At 41.5% G+C, this 22,305-nt stretch overlaps 1 protein-coding gene across 1 annotated transcript in view; it reads right to left on the reverse strand.

Annotated features, from left to right (window-relative positions):
• Positions 1–21,206, reverse strand: part of ERBB3 (erb-b2 receptor tyrosine kinase 3) — a 65,920-nt gene extending 44,714 nt beyond the window's left edge. The window contains exon 1 of the mRNA XM_075265585.1: positions 21,080–21,206. Coding sequence (XP_075121686.1) covers positions 21,080–21,155 — 76 coding nt within the window. The 5' untranslated portion in view covers positions 21,156–21,206. The remainder of the gene's footprint in view (positions 1–21,079) is intronic.
• Positions 21,207–22,305: the final 1,099 nt, after the last annotated feature.

The following is a 22,305-nucleotide window of genomic DNA, read 5'->3' on the forward strand; positions in this document are numbered from 1 at the left end:
ATTGTAGTTTTAGTTTGTACAGTTCATAAATAGTTAATACTGAATCACTATGGTTTAAGGCGACTCTTCAGGCTAATTTGTCTCACTGTATGTGGTTTACTAATTTGTACTTTATAATCCCTCGTCCTTTTGATAGAAATGAGCTGTGCCTGCACTGACATCCTGGTAAGCCTGCGGTAGGCTGGTGGTTATATACAGAGGCCATTCAAAGGAGGGCGAGAGCAGCAGCCTGAACCAATGACAATAGACAGAGTGTGTCTCAGACTATCTTAGAAACCCCTGTAGACACTGCAGTTGTACTGTAGTCTCAAAGTGAAACTGCTTGCCGTCTGTGACATACCCGGATCCCTTCCAATGAAGCCGATGAGTGTCCTCAGCGGTCACGTGCGGTGGGGACTTCAACAGACTGGGAGGACTGGACTTTTTTTTGTCCAGTTTTGCCTGGACAACCCCTTTATATAACCTCCAGGGACCACAAAATAGATATGCCTCTCTGTGATCCCTTTTAGGGTAAGTTCACATGGGTTTTTTTGGTCAGGATTTTGAGGCCGTATCTGCCTCAAAATCCTGACCAAAAAGACGGCTCCAATTTATTTCAATGGGAGCCGGTCAGTTTTTTTTCCGAGAGCCATTTCCTCCGGCTCTCGGAAAAAAGAAGCGAGATTCCTCGCGATTCGGCCTGAAGACACTCTCTCCTCCTGACTAGGCCCATTCATTGGGCCTAATCCAGAGTGAAGTGCGCGACTGGATGCTGGTGCAGTGCAGCGGCATCCAGTCACAGCTACTCGTATTTTGGTCCGGAACCTGAGGTGGTCTCCGGCTCAGGTTCTGGACCAAAAAACCCTGTGTAAACGTAGGGTAAGTTCACACATAGTTTTTTGGTCAGGATTCTGAGGCCGTAGCCGCCTCAAAATCCTGACCAAAAAGACGGCTCCCGTTGAAATCAAGTTTTTCCAAAGTTAAAGTTAAAGTTTTTTCCAGGAGTCGTCTGGAAAAAAGAAGCGAGATTCCTCGCAATTTGGCCTGAAGACACTCTCTCCTCCTGACTAGGCCCATTCATTGGGCCTAATCCGGAGCGGAGTGCGCGGCTGGATGTCGATGCAGAGCACCGGCTTTCAGTCGCAGCTACCCGGCTTTTGGACCGGAACCTGAGGCGGCCTCCAGTCCAAAAAACTCCGTATGAACTTACCCTTATCTATTCAGCAGAGCCAAGAGCTAACACATGACACACTAGGGGCTAGCACTTCATTGGGAATGGGCACTATTGACAACTAGCAGTTTCAAGGGGTTTGTTTAGGGGGGTGTTATCAACATAATTAATATGCTTAAACTATACATGTCCCAAACCATGCACACCATTACATGCAGACTATCCATGGATGAAGAATATAATCACTATGTATGCAATCTTCCTTCATGAACAAGGCATGCAGAAACAACCACTGGCCATACTGGGTTGTATACTGGTTTTCCTGGTCATATGATCACTTGTTTGCTTTACAGAATATAATCTAAAAATAATCCTTTTAAATTCAATATTGGTTTGTCACATTGTTGCTACAAAGGAAAATATGAAAATAACATCAAAAGGCTTTACAACTAAAATACACACAATAGCAACAGTCTGACAAACAAACTGAACAAGAGCTAAAGCCGCCTCCGTGGCCTCTAAAGCTGCACCTGCAGTTATGTCTTGTTTTTTTTCTCTTTTGACAAAAAAAAAATATCTGCCCATAACTCTGCTGCTCGCCTGTGTCCTATTCCCTTTCTTCCCCCCCCCCCCAATGCAAGTGGTCATTAATCATTGACACGTCTGTATTGATCAAGCCTCGTGACAATGGTGCCTATTGAGAATGTTGTGAGAATGGGAAAGTTTCACTGTTTCATGCTCCACAGATTCATAGTCAGCCGCAGATTCATATAGGGAATAGACTGGCGGTATTTTATTAATACACTAGTCAGTAATAATATTTTACACATCTCCCCACCTACTCATCTACCACCCCTTCTCCTCTACTCTATGCCAGCAGTCAGGTCAAATTCTTGTCACATACCATCCATACCCAGATGCCAACAGTCTTATTAGAGAAACACATGTCTCCAGTCATACATAGCTGTGACCTGGGAGAAAGTCATTTTACAGTAAGGCTTGGCAATTGGTGTGGGAATTTCCGTGCAATACCTTGGTCATTTTTCAGATACAGCTATCATGTTTATACATTATGTGTTCCATAATAGTTATTTTTGGATGAATGCTACAATATAAAATGTAATACTCAGGGGAAGAGAATTGATTTATCATCTTTTACTTATTCAACAATGCTGAACATTCTCATACAATTACATGCACAGTATGGCTTACACAGGGCTTTTTATCACCTCCAACAACTCTCCAGTTCTTAGCATCTGCTCTACTGATTCTGGAACAGTTGGGATTTTTTCTTGAGCTCCCACTGTTCCTAAGTGCAGTTAGTTTTGGTGCCTGATATGCTATGTAGGCTCTTTATTAGCAGGTGGGCAATATCAGACAGGAGCAGGGCTCAGGCTAAGAACTCCAGTCAGAAGCAGACAGTGTCAGAGCTCAGAATCAGAGCCTAAATAGCATAACAGCACCAAAACGACTTGCACCTATTGCTCAAGAATGGTGGGGGCTAGAGAAAAAATTCCAACTGTTCCAGAATCAGTGGAGCAGCGCCTATTAAATGATGAAAATAACTGGAGTTGGTTGAAGTGATGAGAGGCCCTTTAAGATCCTCATACACATTAATGTTAGCTGAACCTGTTGTTTTTGCTGCAACTGAAAAACCATCTAATGTGTATGGGGACCTTCTAACTCTCATAAAGCAGATAGTGTCGATGGAAAGCAGGATACCATAAATGTTAACACGCAAACATTTTCTTCTGGCAGGAAATAAGCAAGTATCAGAGTCGGGTTGTAGCTTTGCCCGTGTCCTTAGTCACAACACATGACACTCATGGCCGAACCAAGCATGCATATGTGTGCGGGAGTCAGGAAGCGGCGGTCCAGTCCTGCTTCTGTGATGTTCTCATGTAGTTCAGTCCTTGCTGGCTGTGACATAGTGGGTCCCTTTCTTTAGGCCACTGATTTGCCTCAGCGGTCACATGTGTATGAGGTCAATCAGCAACATAGCAACCTAAGGAAAGGAGCAGGGATGTTACAGATAATGACGTCCCGTGTCCTTCGCTGAGGCTGTTGATTGGTCTCAGCGGTCATGTGCAGATGGGGTCTACCGCTGGTAGAAAACGCTGGAGTGGCAGAACTGGACCACCCTAGGAGACACCGGAGCGCTGGTGAAAGGTATGGGGTTTTTTATATTTTTTTCACACACCCAAAGCCAAATTTAAAGGCTTTTTAAAGGCTATTCGAACGTTCCATTAGTTGAAAAGGTGTTTTTCTAATGATAGACTCCCTTTAAAAAAAATACATATCCTAGATTTTCTCAGGCAGGCAGAACAGTGAATAGGGATTGTCGTATTTAAGAGAAAATCCTAAAAAAAAAAGTAAAAAAAAAAAAAGATACACAAACGCCATTCAAATTCCATCTTCAAATCAAACCAAGGTAAGCTTGTCAGCATGTAGCCAACTGCATCATGCATTTCATATACCATCATCTTTTTTCATATACGTTTCAAGTTCTGTCCTTTTCTAGTGCTATGACATGTACTTCTGTACACTGACATGCATTTAGAGGTTTCCTATGTACCTCTATGGGTGCCCTAGTAGACATCTGTACATGATGTGCATGAGACCTAACACGAGAATGTCTACACTGATCCCATAAGAAACTAATCAATCTCAGGCTAGGTGATTTGTCTACATGGCCGGACTGACCAACTTGTTATTCATTAATTTTCCCACAATGTACTCTGCTCCTGAGATTACTGGCAGAGTTTGTGTACATGTCAAAGTACAACTGAAGTCACAAACAGGAAAAGGTAGATACATTGTGATTTGTGTCAAGAACTGAAACCCGTATCAAGCTGCATAAAAATGCAATGAAAGGCGAAATGCACAAGAACGTGTACAAAAATGGGTCTGTGGAGAAATGGCACAGGCAGGACATAGAGGATATCTATGTGCCATTCATGAACCAATTCATTTCCTACAGTGAACATGGGCTACAAAACAGAAAGGAATAGGATTAATGGGCATGTGTATGGGGTCATAAGAAATAATGGTAAAAACAAAGCTATCACACATATTCATGTACATGTAGCCTAACACTTACCGCAGCAAAGAGTCAATACCAGATTTGGATCAGAATAACATCAAATAAATTTTTACACACCATAAGGTGGCCTGCAAAGGCAGTCTTCCTAAGGAGACATAGTACTGCTTCTGAACATATACAGTCCTATGAAAAAGTTTGGGCACCCCTATTAATCTTAATAATTTTTAGTTCTAAATATTTTGGTGTTTGCAACAGCCATTTCAGTTTGATATATCTAATAACTGATGGACACAGTAATATTTCAGGATTGAAATGAGGTTTATTGTACTAACAGAAAATGCGCAATATGCATTAAACCAAAATTTGACCGGTGCAAAAGTATGGGCACCCTTATCATTTTATTGATTTGAATACTCCTAACTACTTTTTACTGACTTACTGAAGCACAAAATTGGTTTTGTAACCTCAGTGAGCTTTGAACTTCATAGCCAGGTGTATCCAATCATGAGAAAAGGTATTTAAGGTGGCCAATTGCAAGTTGTTCTACTATTTGAATCTCCTCTCAAGAGTGGCATCATGGGCTACTCAAAACAACTCTCAAATGATCTGAAAACAAAGATTGTTCAACATAGTTGTTCAGCGGAAGGATACAAAAAGCTGTCTCAGAGATTTAACCTGTCAGTTTCCACTGTGAGGAACATAGTAAGGAAATGGAAGACCACAGGGACAGTTCTTGTTAAGCCCAGAAGTGGCAGGCCAAGAAAAATATCAGAAAGGCAGAGAAGAAGAATGGTGAGAACAGTCAAGGACAATCCACAGACCACCTCCAAAGAGCTGCAGCATCATCTTGCTGCAGATGGTGTCACTGTGCATCGGTCAACTATACAGCGCACTTTGCACAAATAGAAGCTGTATGGGAGAGTGATGAGAAAGAAGCCGTTTCTGCACGTACGCCACAAATAGAGTTGCCTGAGGTATGAAAAAGCACATTTGGACAAGGCAGCTTCATTTTGGAAACAAAAATTGAGTTGTTTGGTTATAAAAAAAGGCGTTATGCATGGCGTCCAAAAAGAAACAGCATTCCAAGAAAAACACATGCTACCCACTGTAAAATTTGGTGGAGGTTCCATCATGCTTTGGGGCTGTGTGGCCAATGCCGGCATCGGGAATCTTGTTAAAGTTGAGGGTCGCATGGATTCCACTCAGTATCAGCAGATTCTTGAGAATAATTTTCAAGAATCAGTGACGAAGTTGAAGTTACGCCGGGGATGGATATTTCAGCAAGACAATGATCCAAAACACCGCTCCAAATCGACTCAGGCATTCATGCAGAGGAACAATTACAATGTTCTGGAATGGCCATCCCAGTCCCCAGACCTGAATATCATTGAACATCTGTGGGATGATTTGAAGCAGGCTGTCCATGCTCGGCGACCATCTAACTTAACTGAACTTGAATTGTTTGTCCAAAATACCTTTATCCAGGATCCAGGAACTGATTAAAAGCTACAGGAAGCGACTAGAGGCTGTTATCTTTGCAAAAGGAGGATGTACTAAATATTAATGTCACTTTTCTGTTGAGGTGCCCATACTTTTGCACCGGTCAAATTTTGGTTTAATGCATATTGCGCATTTTCTGTTAGTACAATAAACCTCATTTCAATCCTGAAATATGACTGTGTCCATCAGTTATTAGATATATCAAACTGAAATGGCTGCTGCAAACACCAAAATATTTAGAACTAAAAATGATTAAGATTAATAGGGGTGCCCAAACTTTTTCATAGGACTGTATATTGGGCCTTTGCAACATTTCATTATTGGTGATATCTCTCAGTTAGTATAAAAATATTTATGTTTTTGATTATAAACATATAACTTAGGAGTTCTGGTGATGTCATCATCAGTTATAATTAGTGAAATGATGACATCACCACTTGATTATTCAGCATTAGGAACCAAGTCACAGCTATTTTGAGCACTAACACTACCCACAGTGCAGAGTTTGTGGATAGCTGGCATCTTGTATATGTGTACATGCCTTCTCTTTCCATAGTGAATAGGATGATCTCATTCAATAAATGTGCTGTCTGGGTATTTCTACCACAGAGTAGGGTGGGGGTGAGGTGTGTTCATATCACAGGTTGTGATGAGTGACATCTGGAATTTTGCACTATTGCTTTGTATTATAAGAAAAACATTCTCCTCCCCTGACTCCAAGTGTAGAAAAGCTAGTTTGGCCTCCCAAAAGGATTATAGCTACAGACACTACACATACTGCACACTCTAAAGCAATGCTTACCTGTGGTGTACATGACTTCCTAAAGGGAACATCTACAGCAGATTTTGATCATCATATGAGACCTCCCACCATCAACAATAAAAACCAAACTGGCCGTACAAGAGGCAGTTCAGTTGTTAAAAAAATACACTGTTGAGTCTGTGTAAGATGGTCGATCATTGCCCAAAAGCTGCCAACTTTGCCAAATATTGTTAATTTTATTGCAGGCTGTAAATATACAGCACAATGATGCATAATATACTGGTCTGCTGGTTGGTGAGGATAGGGATCACAGGGCACAAACCCTCAATAAAGACCTCAGATGTGTATTAGGAACCTTCCCTTTAATGGAGGGTCGAGCTTCAAAGTATTTCACCTCAAAATGACATGTTTTATAATATTACACATGATAACAATGAGTCTCACAATATATATACTTAACACAACATGAGTAATAACTATTGTAACCTTAATAGAAAATATAACTTACTTGTACTGTCTACATAATGTCAGGTGACAGGACTGTCCATTATATCCTCATATTCACAACTCACTGAACAAATCATTTTTTTGTTGCAGATTTTGATGCAGTTTTTTGAGCCAAGGAAGGGGAGATAATGAAGGTACTTATCTGTTTCCCTTCTGTTAAATCCACTTCTGGCTTTGACTAAAAAAAACGCAGCAAAATCTGCAACAAAAAACGCTGTGTTTCCACAATGTGGGGCCTTAGGCTAAGACCCCACATTGTGAAAATGCAGATTTTTTTGTTGCAGATTTTGCTGTGGTTTTTTGAGCCAAACTCAGTCGTGGATTGAGCAGATGGTAGAAGTTTAACAACTTCCTATATATTTCCCCTTCTTTTGGAAGCCAATCTTGGCTTTGACTCAAAAAAACGCAACAAAATCTGCAACAAAAGAAGTGGTGTTTCTGAAACGTGGGGTCTTAACCTCGAAAGACTAAAATGTATTTTATAAAAAGAATCTAAATCTCTTCAGTCACCATATGCAGCACATCAGAGGCGTCCATGCTGAGTTTGATGGGTTGCCATTCATCGAGCCTGGGTTTTGGTTGGCTCCATGACTCTGAAATTTAAAATATTTCAAATGGGCACCAAAATTCAGAAATTCTAATGGATTGATGAATACAAACCAGTGTGAAAGATTGCTCATAAACTCTGTTCTGGTGGATAACTAGCAGCCCAGATAATATTTACTTTGCTTTTATGGTTGGGACAAGCAGTTTATCCTTCTAACCATACAACAAAGTCATGTTACCATACAAGTCAGAAGAAGAGAAAAACAAAAGAAGTATGTAGACAGTTAGGGGTTAAGGCAGTTCAGTGAATGGCAGGCACACCTTTGGCTTCAATAGTCTTCCAGGAGGTCTATGTTTTGCCTCCAAAGTCATTTGTAGTCAATTGCTTCCTTGTAGCAAATCCAGGCCCTAATAAACATGTTATTTTGCATTGTGATCCTTGCAGGGTGTAAGCAGCTTCTTAAACCAAGCCTGTGTTCTGACTTCATAAAAGACCAATGATTCAGATACAGACAGGGGGAGGGTGAAAAGGCTCAGCTAGGGATCCATTGTGGCTGGGAGGGTAAAAATAGACAAGAGGATGCAGAATGTGTCACTACTACAAAGTGCCTTTTGAGGGAAGGGGCCCCCCTTGGGGTGACTTTGAAGGTCCACAGACAGTGGAAAGCCGGAACAGCTGATTGAGAACTTATCATCTTCTAATGTCTAGTCATCCATCAGATTCCCACATTGTTACAATAAAGCTTCATGTTTTCATGATAACACATTCTGTGTATACATTGTGGCTTTACGTATGGCCATTATACAGGGCAAACAATATCCAACAATTCTTCCAGCTCATAGTTGTAGATCACAGGGATGATGCAGACATTATCACACAAAGTCATTCAGAGGAAATGATAAAAGATCAGTTTACAAGCTGCCACACAGTGTCTGGTTAGATGCGGCTATGGCTTCATGGCTTCAACACCATTGTAGACATAATATGAATCAACATCAGAAGTGAAATAACTTTGTAAATACATTTTATTACTTATGTTGCACGTAAAACCTTTCTATAGCCTAATGCCACATTATTAATTTTGTAGTCAGTAGAAACAGTGAATAAGCTTGTTGTCAGACACATCCATAAGACACCTTAGGCTAAGGCCCCACTTAGAGAAACGCAGCTAAAAGATGCAGCAAAAAAATCTGCAGTGGAAACTGATTTTTTTTCCACAGCGTTTTCCATAGCATGAGTTTTTTTCTGCTGATTTTCTTCCCTTATTAAACCTACAGGAAAAACACCAGTGTTTCCACAGGTATAAATGACACACTGGGATTTTCAAAAACATGGACATTTTTTAAAACACAGCTTTCTCGGAGCTGATTTTCTTTTCTGCAATAAGTGGATAGCATTAGCCAGAATCTCATTCACTTTGAAGGTAATGTAAAACGCTGCTTTTTTTTGCCACTGCATTTTTGCAATGTGGCGCTTTCGCCTTAAAGGGGTTGTCCAGGCAAAAGTGGACAACGCTTTCAACGTTTAAATAAGCTGAGGGCAGTAAAAAAAAAAAAAAAAGTAAACTCACCTGTCCCCCATTGCTCCAGTGTCCAGTGTTCATCTGCTCTGACAGGTCTCTTCCAGAGTTGTGCTGAGGCCGCTGATTGGCCTCAGCGGTCACATGACCGTTGAGGCCAATCAGCGAAGAGCCTGAATGTCACTACCTGTGACATCACAGGACAGGTCCTCTTCCTGAAGCCTGCTGATTGGCCTCAGTGGTCACATGATCGCTGAGGACAATCAGCAGCTTCAGCACAACTCCGGAAGAGACCCATAAATGGGGAGGCACGGGAGGACACCAGAGCAATGGGGACAGGTGAGTATATTTTTTTTAAAAATTTTCACTGCCCTCAGCGCTCCAAAAAACGCCTCCCGTGCACCGGCATCCAGTCGCGGCATTCCGCTTCCAATTAGGCCCAAATGAATGGGCCTAGTTGGGAAGAATGTTGCACTGCGAACGCCCACCACTGATTTAGTCACGGAATCTGCAGCAAGATAGGGCAGCTTGCTTCTTTTTTCCGCGAGCGGGAGAAAACTGCTTGCAGAAAAAAGAAGGGAATGGCTCCGCGTCATTCCCCGTCAAAATGCAGATCAAAAACTCTGTGTGAACTTACCCTAAGGTTGGCAACTGAGGGATGCTTGAATTACCTCCAAATACTTACATTACAATAAGCGTGGCAACATAGAGTACTTTATGGGCTACTTAGGAAGCCTTATTACTGTGTAAACCTTACAGGAGCTCTTGCGTCCATTTAATGACAGGTGTTCATATAGATTAGAAATAATTCTGGTCAGATGAGTTGACTATGTAATGTGTATGAAATACTTGGTTGATGTTCATTTGCCATATGTTGGGGATAGAGATAAATGAGCTTTGTAAATTTCAACCTACCCAATCCTTTGTACTCAAATGCTATAAGCCACTACTAGATGTGTCTGACAGCGGCTTATTCTCCTTTCCTCATTGATACATGCTTGTCTGTGTATGTGGAGCTTGTTAGGAATAACTGTCAGCCAACAGCTATTGAAAGTGTATGGCCGGCTTTATTCACCGCTCTATGAACTGTTGAGAAATCCAGTGTATAATAGAGAAGTTAGATTGGACTGTGCAAACCCAGTACATATATAACACTCAGGTACGCAGTCAATGACTCTGTGTACATACATAACAGACTAAACCACTTATGGCTTCCCAGTAAGTGTACACATTGCCATAAAATACTGTTGATGGTAGCCTTAAAGCGGTCATTGAGACTGAAGATTTTACAGGCAACCGTGTGACTAACAGGAAGAAGAATATAAGGAAATAGATAACTATAGAGGACCCTTACCCTTTCACTTTCAGCCACCTAGTATGTTATAATGTAGAAATGTTACAGAGAAATCCAGTTGTCATCCAACTAGTCACAGTAATGCTATATTCCCATTTTCTAGAATGTGGCTGCAGTTATACATTGACTTTAATATCATAAGGGCATGTACTATAGTCGATATTATTAATTCATGAATTCTTTAATTAGCTATATTATGGATGTGAACAATGGTGGGTTTACCCAGTTGTCATCCACCTTGCTGATCTATAGTGCCACTTCCTAGAATGTGACTATGGTTACACATTAAATAGCATGTACTACATATTATATGATTAACTGCTTCTTTGATGTAGCAATGTTCCCGATGTGGGTGGATCAACACAAAGCAATAGTAGGTTGCCCTCTTGCTTTACCGACAAAACAAAAGCTGCCAATGCTGCGGCACTGAAACTTGATAAATGTCACCACGTATGTCTTAATAAAGAAAAAGTTTCGCTGCAAAACAGGTTTCCTCTTAAGTGCTGACCTTTCTGTTTACTGAATATCCAGATTTGCATCTTATGCCTGGAGCCTGGAGAGTCAGTTCCTACATATGAGTGATTTGCATTTAACACAATTTGCTCTGATGAATTATAAGTTCACTCTATGAGGCCTTGTATTCACCATAATGGAGACACTAAGGTGTAGGTGGGACTGAGGGACAGTTCTTAAATATACCGTATTTTTCGGACTATAAGACGCACCTAGGTTTTAGAGGAGGAAAATAGGGGAAAAAAATTTTGAAGCAAAAAATGGTAAAATATTTAATATATGGGAGTTGTAGTTTTGCAACAGCTGCAAGGCCACATTGACAGGTGACCCTGCAGCTGTACGGGGATGCATAGAGTGTTTTTTTTTTGTGGGGCCAGCTGTACTTTTTAGTTATACCATTTTGGGGAATATCTATTGCTTAGATCACCTTTTATTGAAAAAAAACCTGGTGGTTTATGATATATATATATATATATATATATTTTTTTTTTTTTTTTTTTTTTTCTAGGGACAGGAGGTGATTTAGAACTTTTATTTATATTTTTAAAGCTTTTTTTTTTTTTTTTACTATTTTATTCCCCCCCGGGGGCTTGAGCCTGCGGTCACTTGATTGCAAGTCCCATAGACGGCAATACAACTGTATTGCCGTCTATGGGACATTCTGTCTATTAGTATTACGGCTGGTCATAGAGACCAGCCGCAATACTAATACAGCAGTGACAGGCCCGGGAGCCTCATTAGGCTCCCGGCTGTCACCCGAACAGGTCGGCTCCTGCGATATTGCCGCGCAGGAGCTGGCCTGCAACTCTACAGGTACGGGGCCGGTGGGGACCGGTCCCGGGGGAGAAGGGGCCACCGATACTGACCCGGCATCCGCTGTACTAGAGAGGCGGATGCCGGGGAGGGATAGACGCCGGGGCCTGAGACATCACTGCCCTGCCCTAAATGAAGCCAGCGGCGGGGGGACGGAGGAGCAGAATAGCATCACTCCTCCCGCTGCTGGCTTCATGCAGGGCAGGGCAGCGATGTCTCAGGCCCCGGCGTCTATCCCTTGCCGGCTTCCGCCTCTCTAGTACAGCGGGTGCCAGGCGCCACATTCAGACTATAAGACGCACCCTTCTTTTCCCCCCAAATTTGGGGGAAAAAAAGTGCGTCTTATAGTCCGAAAAATACGGTAATGTGTTTACAGCAGAATATAAATATGTGACCGTAAATAAATGGTTTACATCTAGAGTACCATAGCATAGTCTACGTTCACATCTACATTGTGTTAACAGTCTTTTTGTTACTGATAATATGGATTCATTTAACAGACATTATCCCAGATTTAGGCCAGGGCCCCATGGGCTGGAAACACTGCGATTTACCCGTAATGGAAATGCCATGGGAAAAATTGCGGCGTTTTACAGTAACTGCAAAGTGGATGGGATTCTTGTGAATCTGATGTCCACTTTGCAGCAAAAACGCGGTTTTGGAGATCGCAGCAAGTCAATTATATCTACCAAAACGCTGGCGGCTTCCCCACAGATATAATTGTAACAGAAAATCCACAGAGGAAAACTCTGCGAATTTTCAGTTTAAAGCGCTGTGGAAGAACCGCGATGCATTCCTGCCACGGTTTTTCCCGCAGCACTTTGCAGATCCTCTCGTGGGGCCTTAGCCTTCCTAATACTATCTAAAAGCTAGACAATGCAAACTTAGACTTGAACAAGATTCAAAGTGTTTGATAAAGAGACTATCTTCTAAAACAGCGGTTACTTGCGGACACCCGCAGACCCAATAGACTATAATGGGGTCCGCTGGGTTTCTGCGTTTTTTATACTAGGTGGATTCTGCGGCAGAGAATCCAACGCAGATGTGAACCTATCGCAAGTGAATAAAATCCTTGTTAAAATCCACTTCATGAACCTGCATGCTTATTTGCATATGAGTATAACCTTCCAGAGGAAAAATCCTAAGGAGCGAGGCCCCATGTCGCATAAACCATGGTATTTTACACTCCCAAAGTGGATGAGATTCTAGTAAATTCCATCCACATATTGTAGAAAAATCTGCTGCGGAAATGCTGCGATATCCAAAATCCTCACATGTCAATTAAATCTATGGACACACTGGTAGTTTTTCTATAGGTATAATGGAAGCAGAAAGTCCGCAGAAATGGGGCATCAGCCTAAAGGATCACAAGTAGTGATGTATCAAGTAGCAAATCTATTCATCACCCAAATTATACCCCCAAACAATATTTGTCTCTACATCATGTGAATAGGGTTTATAGCAGTGCTATTGATGTATTTTTGTGCAGGGCTCCCAGCTATTCCTGTGTGTTCTATTACTTTTCCACCTTATCATTTAGCAGCTGTTAGTGGATGAAGCAAACCAATTTATTCAAGTCATAAAACCTCCAATAAATGTGAGTTGTTCCAAAACAAAGTCCATGTATGACTGAGCTTTATGATCTCAGCAAGTTTACCTATGAGAGAGAATTCCACCCATCTCCTGACCTACAAACTATAATCCACCTCCTGCTATATACAGACAACTGTTGCAGCAGCCCGGGATGTACAACTATTCTTAGCAGCACAAATCTGGGCAGTGCTGTCTATGAAGCTATACGGTTGCAATTTATTTCACATAGTAGATTTACATTCATGCCTTAAATAGCATCTATGGAACTAATACGAGTCATCTGTTAATTGTGATACTTTGATTCCTTTGCTGTCAGACTCCTACAATGTATTGCTGGAGGTTATATGAGGTCTTACAGGGTTTTGTTACTTACTCTTTTAAAGTGTGCCAACTCAGTTGCTGTTTAAGGTGCCAGCAATGCCATAATTTACAGCCTCTAATACACATTACAGCCTCCCATTTCCTCTCCCTGCCAGGATCCCCTATATCAGAATCAGATTTCCAAATTTACAGTTCAAGGCACCTGTTATGGAAAGAGTATTCGAGCGATTGTGACTTTAAGAGGTGACGTGTGGCGGGTTCATTCACCGCTAACAAAACGCCTTTAATCCTGACATGGGAGAAGATATTCTCCACCTCTTGGCTGCTCATACTGTATCAAAGGACCCTCTTACCATGTAACCGCATGAAAGCCCTATAAGGCATATATGCTGTTTTAGCTGATAAGAAGCTAAAGTGCACAGATAAAAGGACTGTAAAGTGTTTTTACTCCTAAAATAAAAAAATATCTTAGATTTGTCCACATCTGCCCATTTATCAAACAACTTAACTTCTGGAAATCCAATATGGTCACCTCTACGTTCCTAAAAGTCAGCTACAGTCTTGTACTTCCAGCTCCTAGTCAGACCTATGTGCCCCCATGGTTACAAGCTGCATACCAAGTTTGTTTTATCCTGCAGTTATACTCTGTTTCCATCTGCACCCTAATTTCAAATTTCCTGCTTGACATGTCAGCACCAGGCCTGAAGACAGTGCTGTTCTCTGAGTAGTGGCAGAACTAATTCACTGCAATTTCGGTCTGCAGTATCTGATCCTGCCACTACACAGAGAACAGCGCTGTCTGCTTCCTGCTCCATTCTCTGAGTATAAATTGCTGATCCATAGTGGTAATAGGAGTCAGGCCCTCACTAAACTGATAATGATCTTTAGGACAGGCGATCAATATTTTTTGCTCTGAAAACCCCTTTAATGGATATTTTCCAATAGATTGAATAATAATACTCTTAGAGTAATATAATGAAACATCAGAGTGCCTCCTTCCATCTATTGGATCACTAAAGCAGTAACTTGTGTGGCTCAGTACATGCGTACGGGTGTAACTTTTGTGTGAATTTAAAGAAGACCTTTCATGTGCTTTGAGATCGGCGGTATTATATCCTGCTAGAAACTGACAGTATGCCGAATTCAGCGCACTGTCAGCTTTGCCGGTATGCGCCCAGTGCCAGAGATATTGGTACTGTTAGTTTCAGCACCGGTGGCGTAACTAGGAATGGCGGGGCCACAAGGCAAACATTTGACATGTTTGGAACGTCTCCTCTTCCCCCCCTTCCCGACAGTACAAGGCTATGGAAGACTACGCTGAGGGAGGGGCATTTCTCACACCCCAGTCTATATGTTTTAAAAAACAAAGAAAAAAAAACCATGAATTTCTCATAGTGTTTTTTAAAGCATTATTGGTGGCATTTTTATTTTTTTACATTTGTAACATGTTTTTTTTTTTTACTATATTCAAGTATAATGAAAATATGCTGCACCCAGGGTGGGCTGCATTTAGAAAAAAAAATCCATAAAAATCACCACAATATTGATGAAAGTGCTTTATATGTAGCATGTTTTATATTTCAATATAGACTTTATTGTAACAACTGACTGCTGTCTCCTAATGCTGCAGATTCTCTTCTGTTTCTATACACTGGACACAGGAACGTGTGGGATGTCACTGTAGAGGCTACTGTTACCAAAGAGCCCTTTATTCCAATGCTTCAGTGCAAATGTGATTTAGCACTTTCCTGGGGGATCAAAGCCATCTTTTTTATAGAATATATCATGTTTCCCACCATTGATTTGCCATGCACATCAGAACAAAGCAGAAGCATGCAGTGATCCCAGTGCCCCACTTATCATAAAGGCAAACATAGCAGTGTATACTCTTGTTATAATGTCATCACAAGGCTTTGCATAGTGTCCTGTTGGCCGCACTACTTGTCCTTGCTATTTCCTTCAAAGAGTCACTCCGCTGTTTGCTCTCTATTGATGTAATGAAATACTTCTCATATTTCTAATTGTGAAATCTCCTGTCCCCAGTATCTATGCCATTTCAGCTCCGTAATACCCTCACAACTTTTTTTGTGCATTATGTAACACTGATATTCTGCTATATTTCTAACATCAACATTTCTATGTTGTCCCATTGAAGCTTTATGTTTCCATAGTCAAATAGCCAAATCCCAATCTATTCACCATCTATACATAAGTTATTGCATAGGTTTTCTTATCTGTTATGTTTTGTACTTATCGTAAGGAAACCATTCTTCTTGGTTCCCAATAGCATTACAACTTTTCTTATTACCAGGTTATACCAATTATGATGGCTCTGTTGTATAGCGCCTCCTAATGGATGCCATTTACTTATAAGAGGTCATTTTTACAGGAAAGTATTAGAGCAGCAGGCTATTTTGACTGCGGAATCAATTTTTTTGCTTTGGAAACACAGCCAAAAAAAAACCCCTAAAAAATGCTGCATTTTACAGAACAAGCAAGGTGAATGGGATTTATCTCAACAACACATTGCGACTGTTTTAAAAACAATAAGAATAAATGAGTGTGTTCATGCATCAGATTTTTGTTGGACCAAAAAATGGTCAGTTAAAAAACCCAGACATTTTCATACATTTGTCTGTCATACGTCCAAGTCACATCCATTAGAGGGGTTATCAACTTCCTACAATTAAGCCAATGCTTAGGATAGGTCATCAGTATTAGATCTGTGGGAGTCCGACACCCAAGACCCCCACAGATCACAAGTCCTGAGGCAGCACAGAGAGCCATGCTGGTCAATAGCTAGTGTAGGTACATGCAGAATTGTCCTATAGCTTTCAATAGGTGTCTGACAACTATGGATTGATGACCTTTCCTTAGGATAGGTTTTCCAATTGTAGAAAGAGAATAACGCCTTTAAAAAAAAAAAGATCTAGGGGCGAAAAATTTAATGACAAGACGCACTTAATGGCAACAGGCCTCTGCATAGAGACGGCTGTAACATCAGCAGTACTGACCATATACTGGCCATATATTATGCCAAGTTTAGTGACTTCCTGATGCCCCTCTTTAGAAATTGAGCATTTTCACTCAATAGGGCACAAAATAAAATACATTCATATCTCAGCTCATAAAGACATAACTACTATATCTGAAGACTTTCATTTTAGACAACTGTCACTAACATTGAACGCCAAAATACACTTCGAATCCAAACCCTTGAGTCCCTGGACTCCCATCAACCGCAAGAGAGAGTATTGCCCAAGGTCACAGAAAACATTCAGTAGGTAGTAAACCTGTTCTACCTGTACACACAGCCTTTTACTACAACGCGGATCAATAAAATTGTCCAAAAATGTACAATCCCCCAGCAATCCTGTTCTGGGGAAAGAAATCCTGCCATCCTAAATCCAACAATACAAGGTAAAATGCTGCAGGTACAGAACTAAAACTGTAACTATACAAGAAAAGTGTCTCCAACCACAGTCCACTATCAGAGACTGTGCAGTATTGGAGTCTTTCCAGCCTACATGATATAAATATCCAGATTATTATACCATGTTTCTTGTAGTCTTTCCTATAGATGATAGACAGGGATGTTTTATACAGTAGAACAAGGCTCACAATACAGTGCAGTCCTGGGAACAATAATGGACTATTCTGCAATGTCCTGTGTGCCCTTTAAGGTAAGAACGGTTATTTTTGCAATTTCTGAATATTCAATCCCATATTCTGGTAATGTTGACATAGTTAATAAAAATATATCCTAGCATCTATTATCAGTTTTAGGGGCCTTGTGTATACATCATGTAATATCATTGCCATCAGTCACTGAAAGGACCGCCCACTGGACCCCTAAGCACAGAAAGTGCTGAGAGTTCAATGGATGAAAGATAGGTTATACTTTGCCCCCCACCCCCGTATCACTCAGCATCTCCTATCCTATAACATGCTGCCGCCAGATTTGATTGCTCCATGTAATAGGCTCCCTTTAACCTCATTGGTACCTTTAAAGATCAGATAAGACAGTGGCGTCAAAGGCTCACAGCTTGAATGAGAGGGCCATACAACCTGTAAACCAGAAAGCGCTATTACATTTTGGTTCTGGTTGTTTGTGGGGGTCCCAACAGTCAGACCACAAGTTATAGCATAACTGGACAACCTAACGTAAAAGGCATTCAGACACCGACTAATCCTCAGTTAATAGACAAAGCTTCTTTCTGAACTCTCCCCTCATAACAGCAGTCCTGCAAGACTCAAGGAACTGCTAGACAGCCCAGTACACTTGAAGGGAGTCTGTCAGCAGGAAAGTCAGTATCAACCTAATGACAATACCTTCTACAATTTCCAGAGATGCCGTTCTAATTCTGCCAAGCAACTCCATTTTCATGAAAATCATCATTGTATTATTATGCAAATTATCTGAGAAGGGCCTTAGAGTCGTCTTGTCCTGCCAGGGCGGGTTATCTAGAGCAGAGAGTTATACAACAAACAATATCTATCATCAATATGTTACAGATAGGTGGTGGGCTGACCGCTGAGACCCTCACTGATCCTGAGAACACTGTTTTAGCGGTCTGCCTTTCTGTTGTTTGGGTCCCCCAACAAAACAGAGCCAGCGCTAGTGTGAACCCAGCGACATATAATAGTTCTGGGGCATCTATTCCTCTGTTATTCCTCCTAGAAATGGATGAATAGATTGATAACTAGATGTTACCCCGATTACTACTGACAACGAACCCAGTAGAGGTCACTTAAGGAAAGCCAAATGCAATAAGACTAGAATTTGTTTGCATCATGAAAGCTTTGCAAGGCAAATACACAGGTAAACAGATGAGGTTTCAAGAAATCTCAGCCTGGGCACTTTGGTTACATATGATATGACCAAATCCACAAGCACCTGATCCAAGAAATGTACAAACCTAATCCTGATAATGGCGCCCTCCTGCTTGGAGCTTAGTAAAGGTGCCTAGTAATAATGGCAGAAAACCTTTGCTCTTACTCCCAAGCGACCCAGTAGTTACCCCATTTTGTGCCCTTAGTAAAATCCTGCCTGACCAACTTGTGCACTATTGTTCCCAATCTGGCAGGAAGCTGTATATCAATAAGTGATTATTCTCCACCCCTACTTGTTCTCAGCAATAAGGAATGTAGGAAATTCATGTGTTAAATTGTAGTACTGGGCTTTCTTGAATAACTGCTCTTCAAGGCGTCTTATACGAAAAGCTTTGCTATCAGGTCATTTTTTTTCCTTAACCCTTTTATATCCACAATGTATAGCAAGTGGTCTCAAACAGAGGACGTAACAAAATAGGGCAAATGTATAAAAAATTGCATTTGTGCCAAGAAAGTGTTTATTTTTAAAATATTTGGTAATGCGCATTATTTATCGCCTGTGTCTGGTTTTCAACTGTGGATAAACAGATATATTTTCATCTATGACTGTTGGGTTTTTATCAGTTTTCTCTGTGACTTTCCATTGTTATGTCATCTTCTTTTTATATCTTATATAAAAAATCCAAAGGAGGTCTAACTTATTGAAAAGGGTCACATGACAGCATAAATGCAACTTCCAGCGTGTCCTCTAGTCGCAGTCTAATGGCATCTGTAATGGGGTCCCTGCCATTTAGAAAAGTGGTATACTTTATGTGGCAGAGGGACCTTCTGGGGCCCACTCAGGGTCCGGGGCCCAATAGTGACCGCTACTAGCGCACTTCCTATAGCTACGCTTCTGACCAGTCACTAGCATGCATGTGTTTGATCTGAAAGATGGACAAAAATTATATATTTTTTTACATTTATGAAAGAAGAGTGAAGTCTGAATAGAAATATAGAAATAAAAAAGGCGGGTAAATAAGCCTAAATTTTTTAGATCAACAGTTGTTTTCTGCAAAAAAATCTATATATGACAAGCGATGTGTGTGCCATATCAAGATCCCTAACTAGCCAGCACAAATTTCTGAACGGCCAAAGCAATGTGTAGTAAAACGCATCAAAAAAACTTAGCAGAAAAAAAACTAAGCAAAAACGCTTGTGCTTTTCATTGCTGTTGCACACAGTTTTACATTTTTGCCTCTCTCCATATAAGTCTACATGGAAAATGGAGGTAAGGCTGGGTTCCATGGCATTTGGGATTTCTGTTCCTAAATCTGTTTAAAAAATGTAGAGAGAAAAGTCCTGCAAGCCTGACTTTTCCTCCTCATTTTTCAGTCGAAAATTTGCAAGACCCCATTATAGTCTAAGGGGTCCGCGAGTTTCCTCGTGTAACCGCTTTTTAAGCTTAGGTTTCCATTCTTTGGGTCACCAAGCGAACCTGAAGAATGGAAACTGAGTGCAGGTGTGAACCTTGTATAATACTGTGTTTTCTGCAATGTGCGGATGAGATTAAATGAACTATAATTCACTTTGCTGAGACTGTAATGCACCTTTATTCCACTGCGTTCCCACAACAGCCAAAAACACGGCGTTTATGCAATGTGTGGCCTCAGCCAAACATACCCTACGGCTGGGTTGACATATGTCCAGCACTTTCACTTTGGGATGGCACAGAAACCCTGGATACCAGAACTGATCCTACTCTGTCTGCGGGATCACTTCTGGCATCTCCTTGAGCTGGAGAGAAAACATTGCATCAAACGTTCTCAGTCTGACTCGGGATTCAGGATTTGTAGACAAAACTATCATCAGCTTTATTACCCAGCTCATGCATAAAACACCAGACTGGATGAGAATGATAAATGTGAACACGGGTCTTACAGGTGTGCAAAGCGACATTCAGGCCATCTCCGTCAGGCATCAGTACAATGTCTAAGGCAGTCAGTGTGAACTGTGGTGTGGTACTACAGATCACAGCATGCCTTGTGCTAGCCAGAGTTCATAGCAGATGCAAAAACTAGACGGGGGTGACAATTGTCTGGTATTAGCAAGAACTTAATGGTGGAATAGCAGCAGATCAGGAAGAAAGTAAAGGTATTTTCCAAACATGTCACAATATTTGTGTAATATCTATCTATATACAGTATAAACATATAACTATATAGAGATATAAATTCTCTCTCTATATATTAATTGGCCCACTATCCGAGGTAACAAAGCACATACAATCCCCTGCACAATCATATTGCATATTCATGTTGCATATCTTTTATTAACCCTTTGTACATGTCATACCCAGTCTGCCACCAGCTCCTCAGACTGCACCTTTAAGACACACCTTCCCGAAACTCCTTCACACAATGACTTGCTGGGTCAGTCAGAATGAGCAAATTGCGAAAACAATCGCATCAAAAGCCTGAGAGGAGAGAACAGGTTCCTCTGCTCCCCACAGCAAGTTCAAAGCCAAGACCCCAGCAGCGGCCATTCGTAGCCCGGGCACAGACTGGCAGTGCCCCCGGGATGTGCCCGGACTATTCCAGCACTGCGGGCTGCCTACACCTGAGTCTCTGTAGATGCCGCTTACCGTTCTGAGCGGTGACACATTCCAGCACAAGACCCAGGAGAAATAAGAGAGTCCATCTCCCCGCCAAGTGCTCCATCCTGGCCAGTGACAGCGGGGCTGTGAGGGTTAATAGCGAGCTGTGGCCATGACAGGCGGAGCCGTATAATATCCTGCTGTGGTCCGACACACCGTTACCGCCGCGGCACCGCACGTTATGTGACAGCACTTGTCTCCTCCACATTCCTCATTCACGAGAAAGTTACTCAGGCCCCGCCCACCGCCATCCTGATTGGCCGAGACCAGTCAATGGCTTGTGTTACTCACTAGCTCGCAGTGTCTCGTCTGCTGAGAGGTGAGTGCAGGCTGCGGGGGTCTGTGCAGTGTGGAAACCCTCAGCAGAAGACAAATACCAGGATTTACTGTATTACCTGTGTGTATGTCATCCTACTGCTCCAAGGCTGCCTATAAGAGGAAGGTGGGAATGTATAGATTAACCCCTTGAAGACCAAGCCAATTTTCCAACTTCATCTTTAAAAATCAGGGGTTTTTCTTTAGTTATTTCTTTACAACATTTAATAGTCTTTTTTAAATTTTATCAGACTATGTAGCTGCTTAAGCTGTTGTGTTTGAGGGATGATATGCAGAGTGTTTGGTATCATTTACGTTATCATGGGTATTACAGGTTAGGATTTTTTATTTTTTTTTATGATGAAATGCATAAAAACAGTTTTGCCATTGACATCTTTAGTGCATTTGCTGTTATGAGTCAGGAGATACCTGAGAATGAGAGGAACACAACATTGCGCCTTGGTCAGCCACTGTGTCAGGAAATGAATGAGGCTTTCTGCAGTTCCCCACATATCCAGACAGTTGGGAGTGGCGCTCTATACTTACAAGGGAATGGAGCCCTAATCTAGCAACTTCATGTTTAGGAGGTTGCCGTCACCAATGAGGAAATGGTGATATATCCTGGCAATGTGCCATCTCTTTAAAAGATGGGAATATGTTCTTAAACTGTACCAGCATCCTTTAGGGAATATGTGCCTAAGGTATGCCCTGACATGCACTAAGGTTGAGGCCACGTGTTGTAGAAAAGCTGCATTTCTTATTGTAAATCTTGCTGCATTTTTTGAGACAAAGCTAAAAGTGGCTTCAAAAGGAAAGGAAGGGAGAACTGAGGGATAGTTCACACTGGGCTTTTAGGCAGCGGATTTTGACGCGGAATACGCCTCAAAATCCACCTGCCA

The sequence above is a fragment of the Leptodactylus fuscus genome, chromosome 2 (genome assembly GCF_031893055.1).
Source record: "Leptodactylus fuscus isolate aLepFus1 chromosome 2, aLepFus1.hap2, whole genome shotgun sequence".
Taxonomy (NCBI): domain Eukaryota; kingdom Metazoa; phylum Chordata; class Amphibia; order Anura; family Leptodactylidae; genus Leptodactylus; species Leptodactylus fuscus.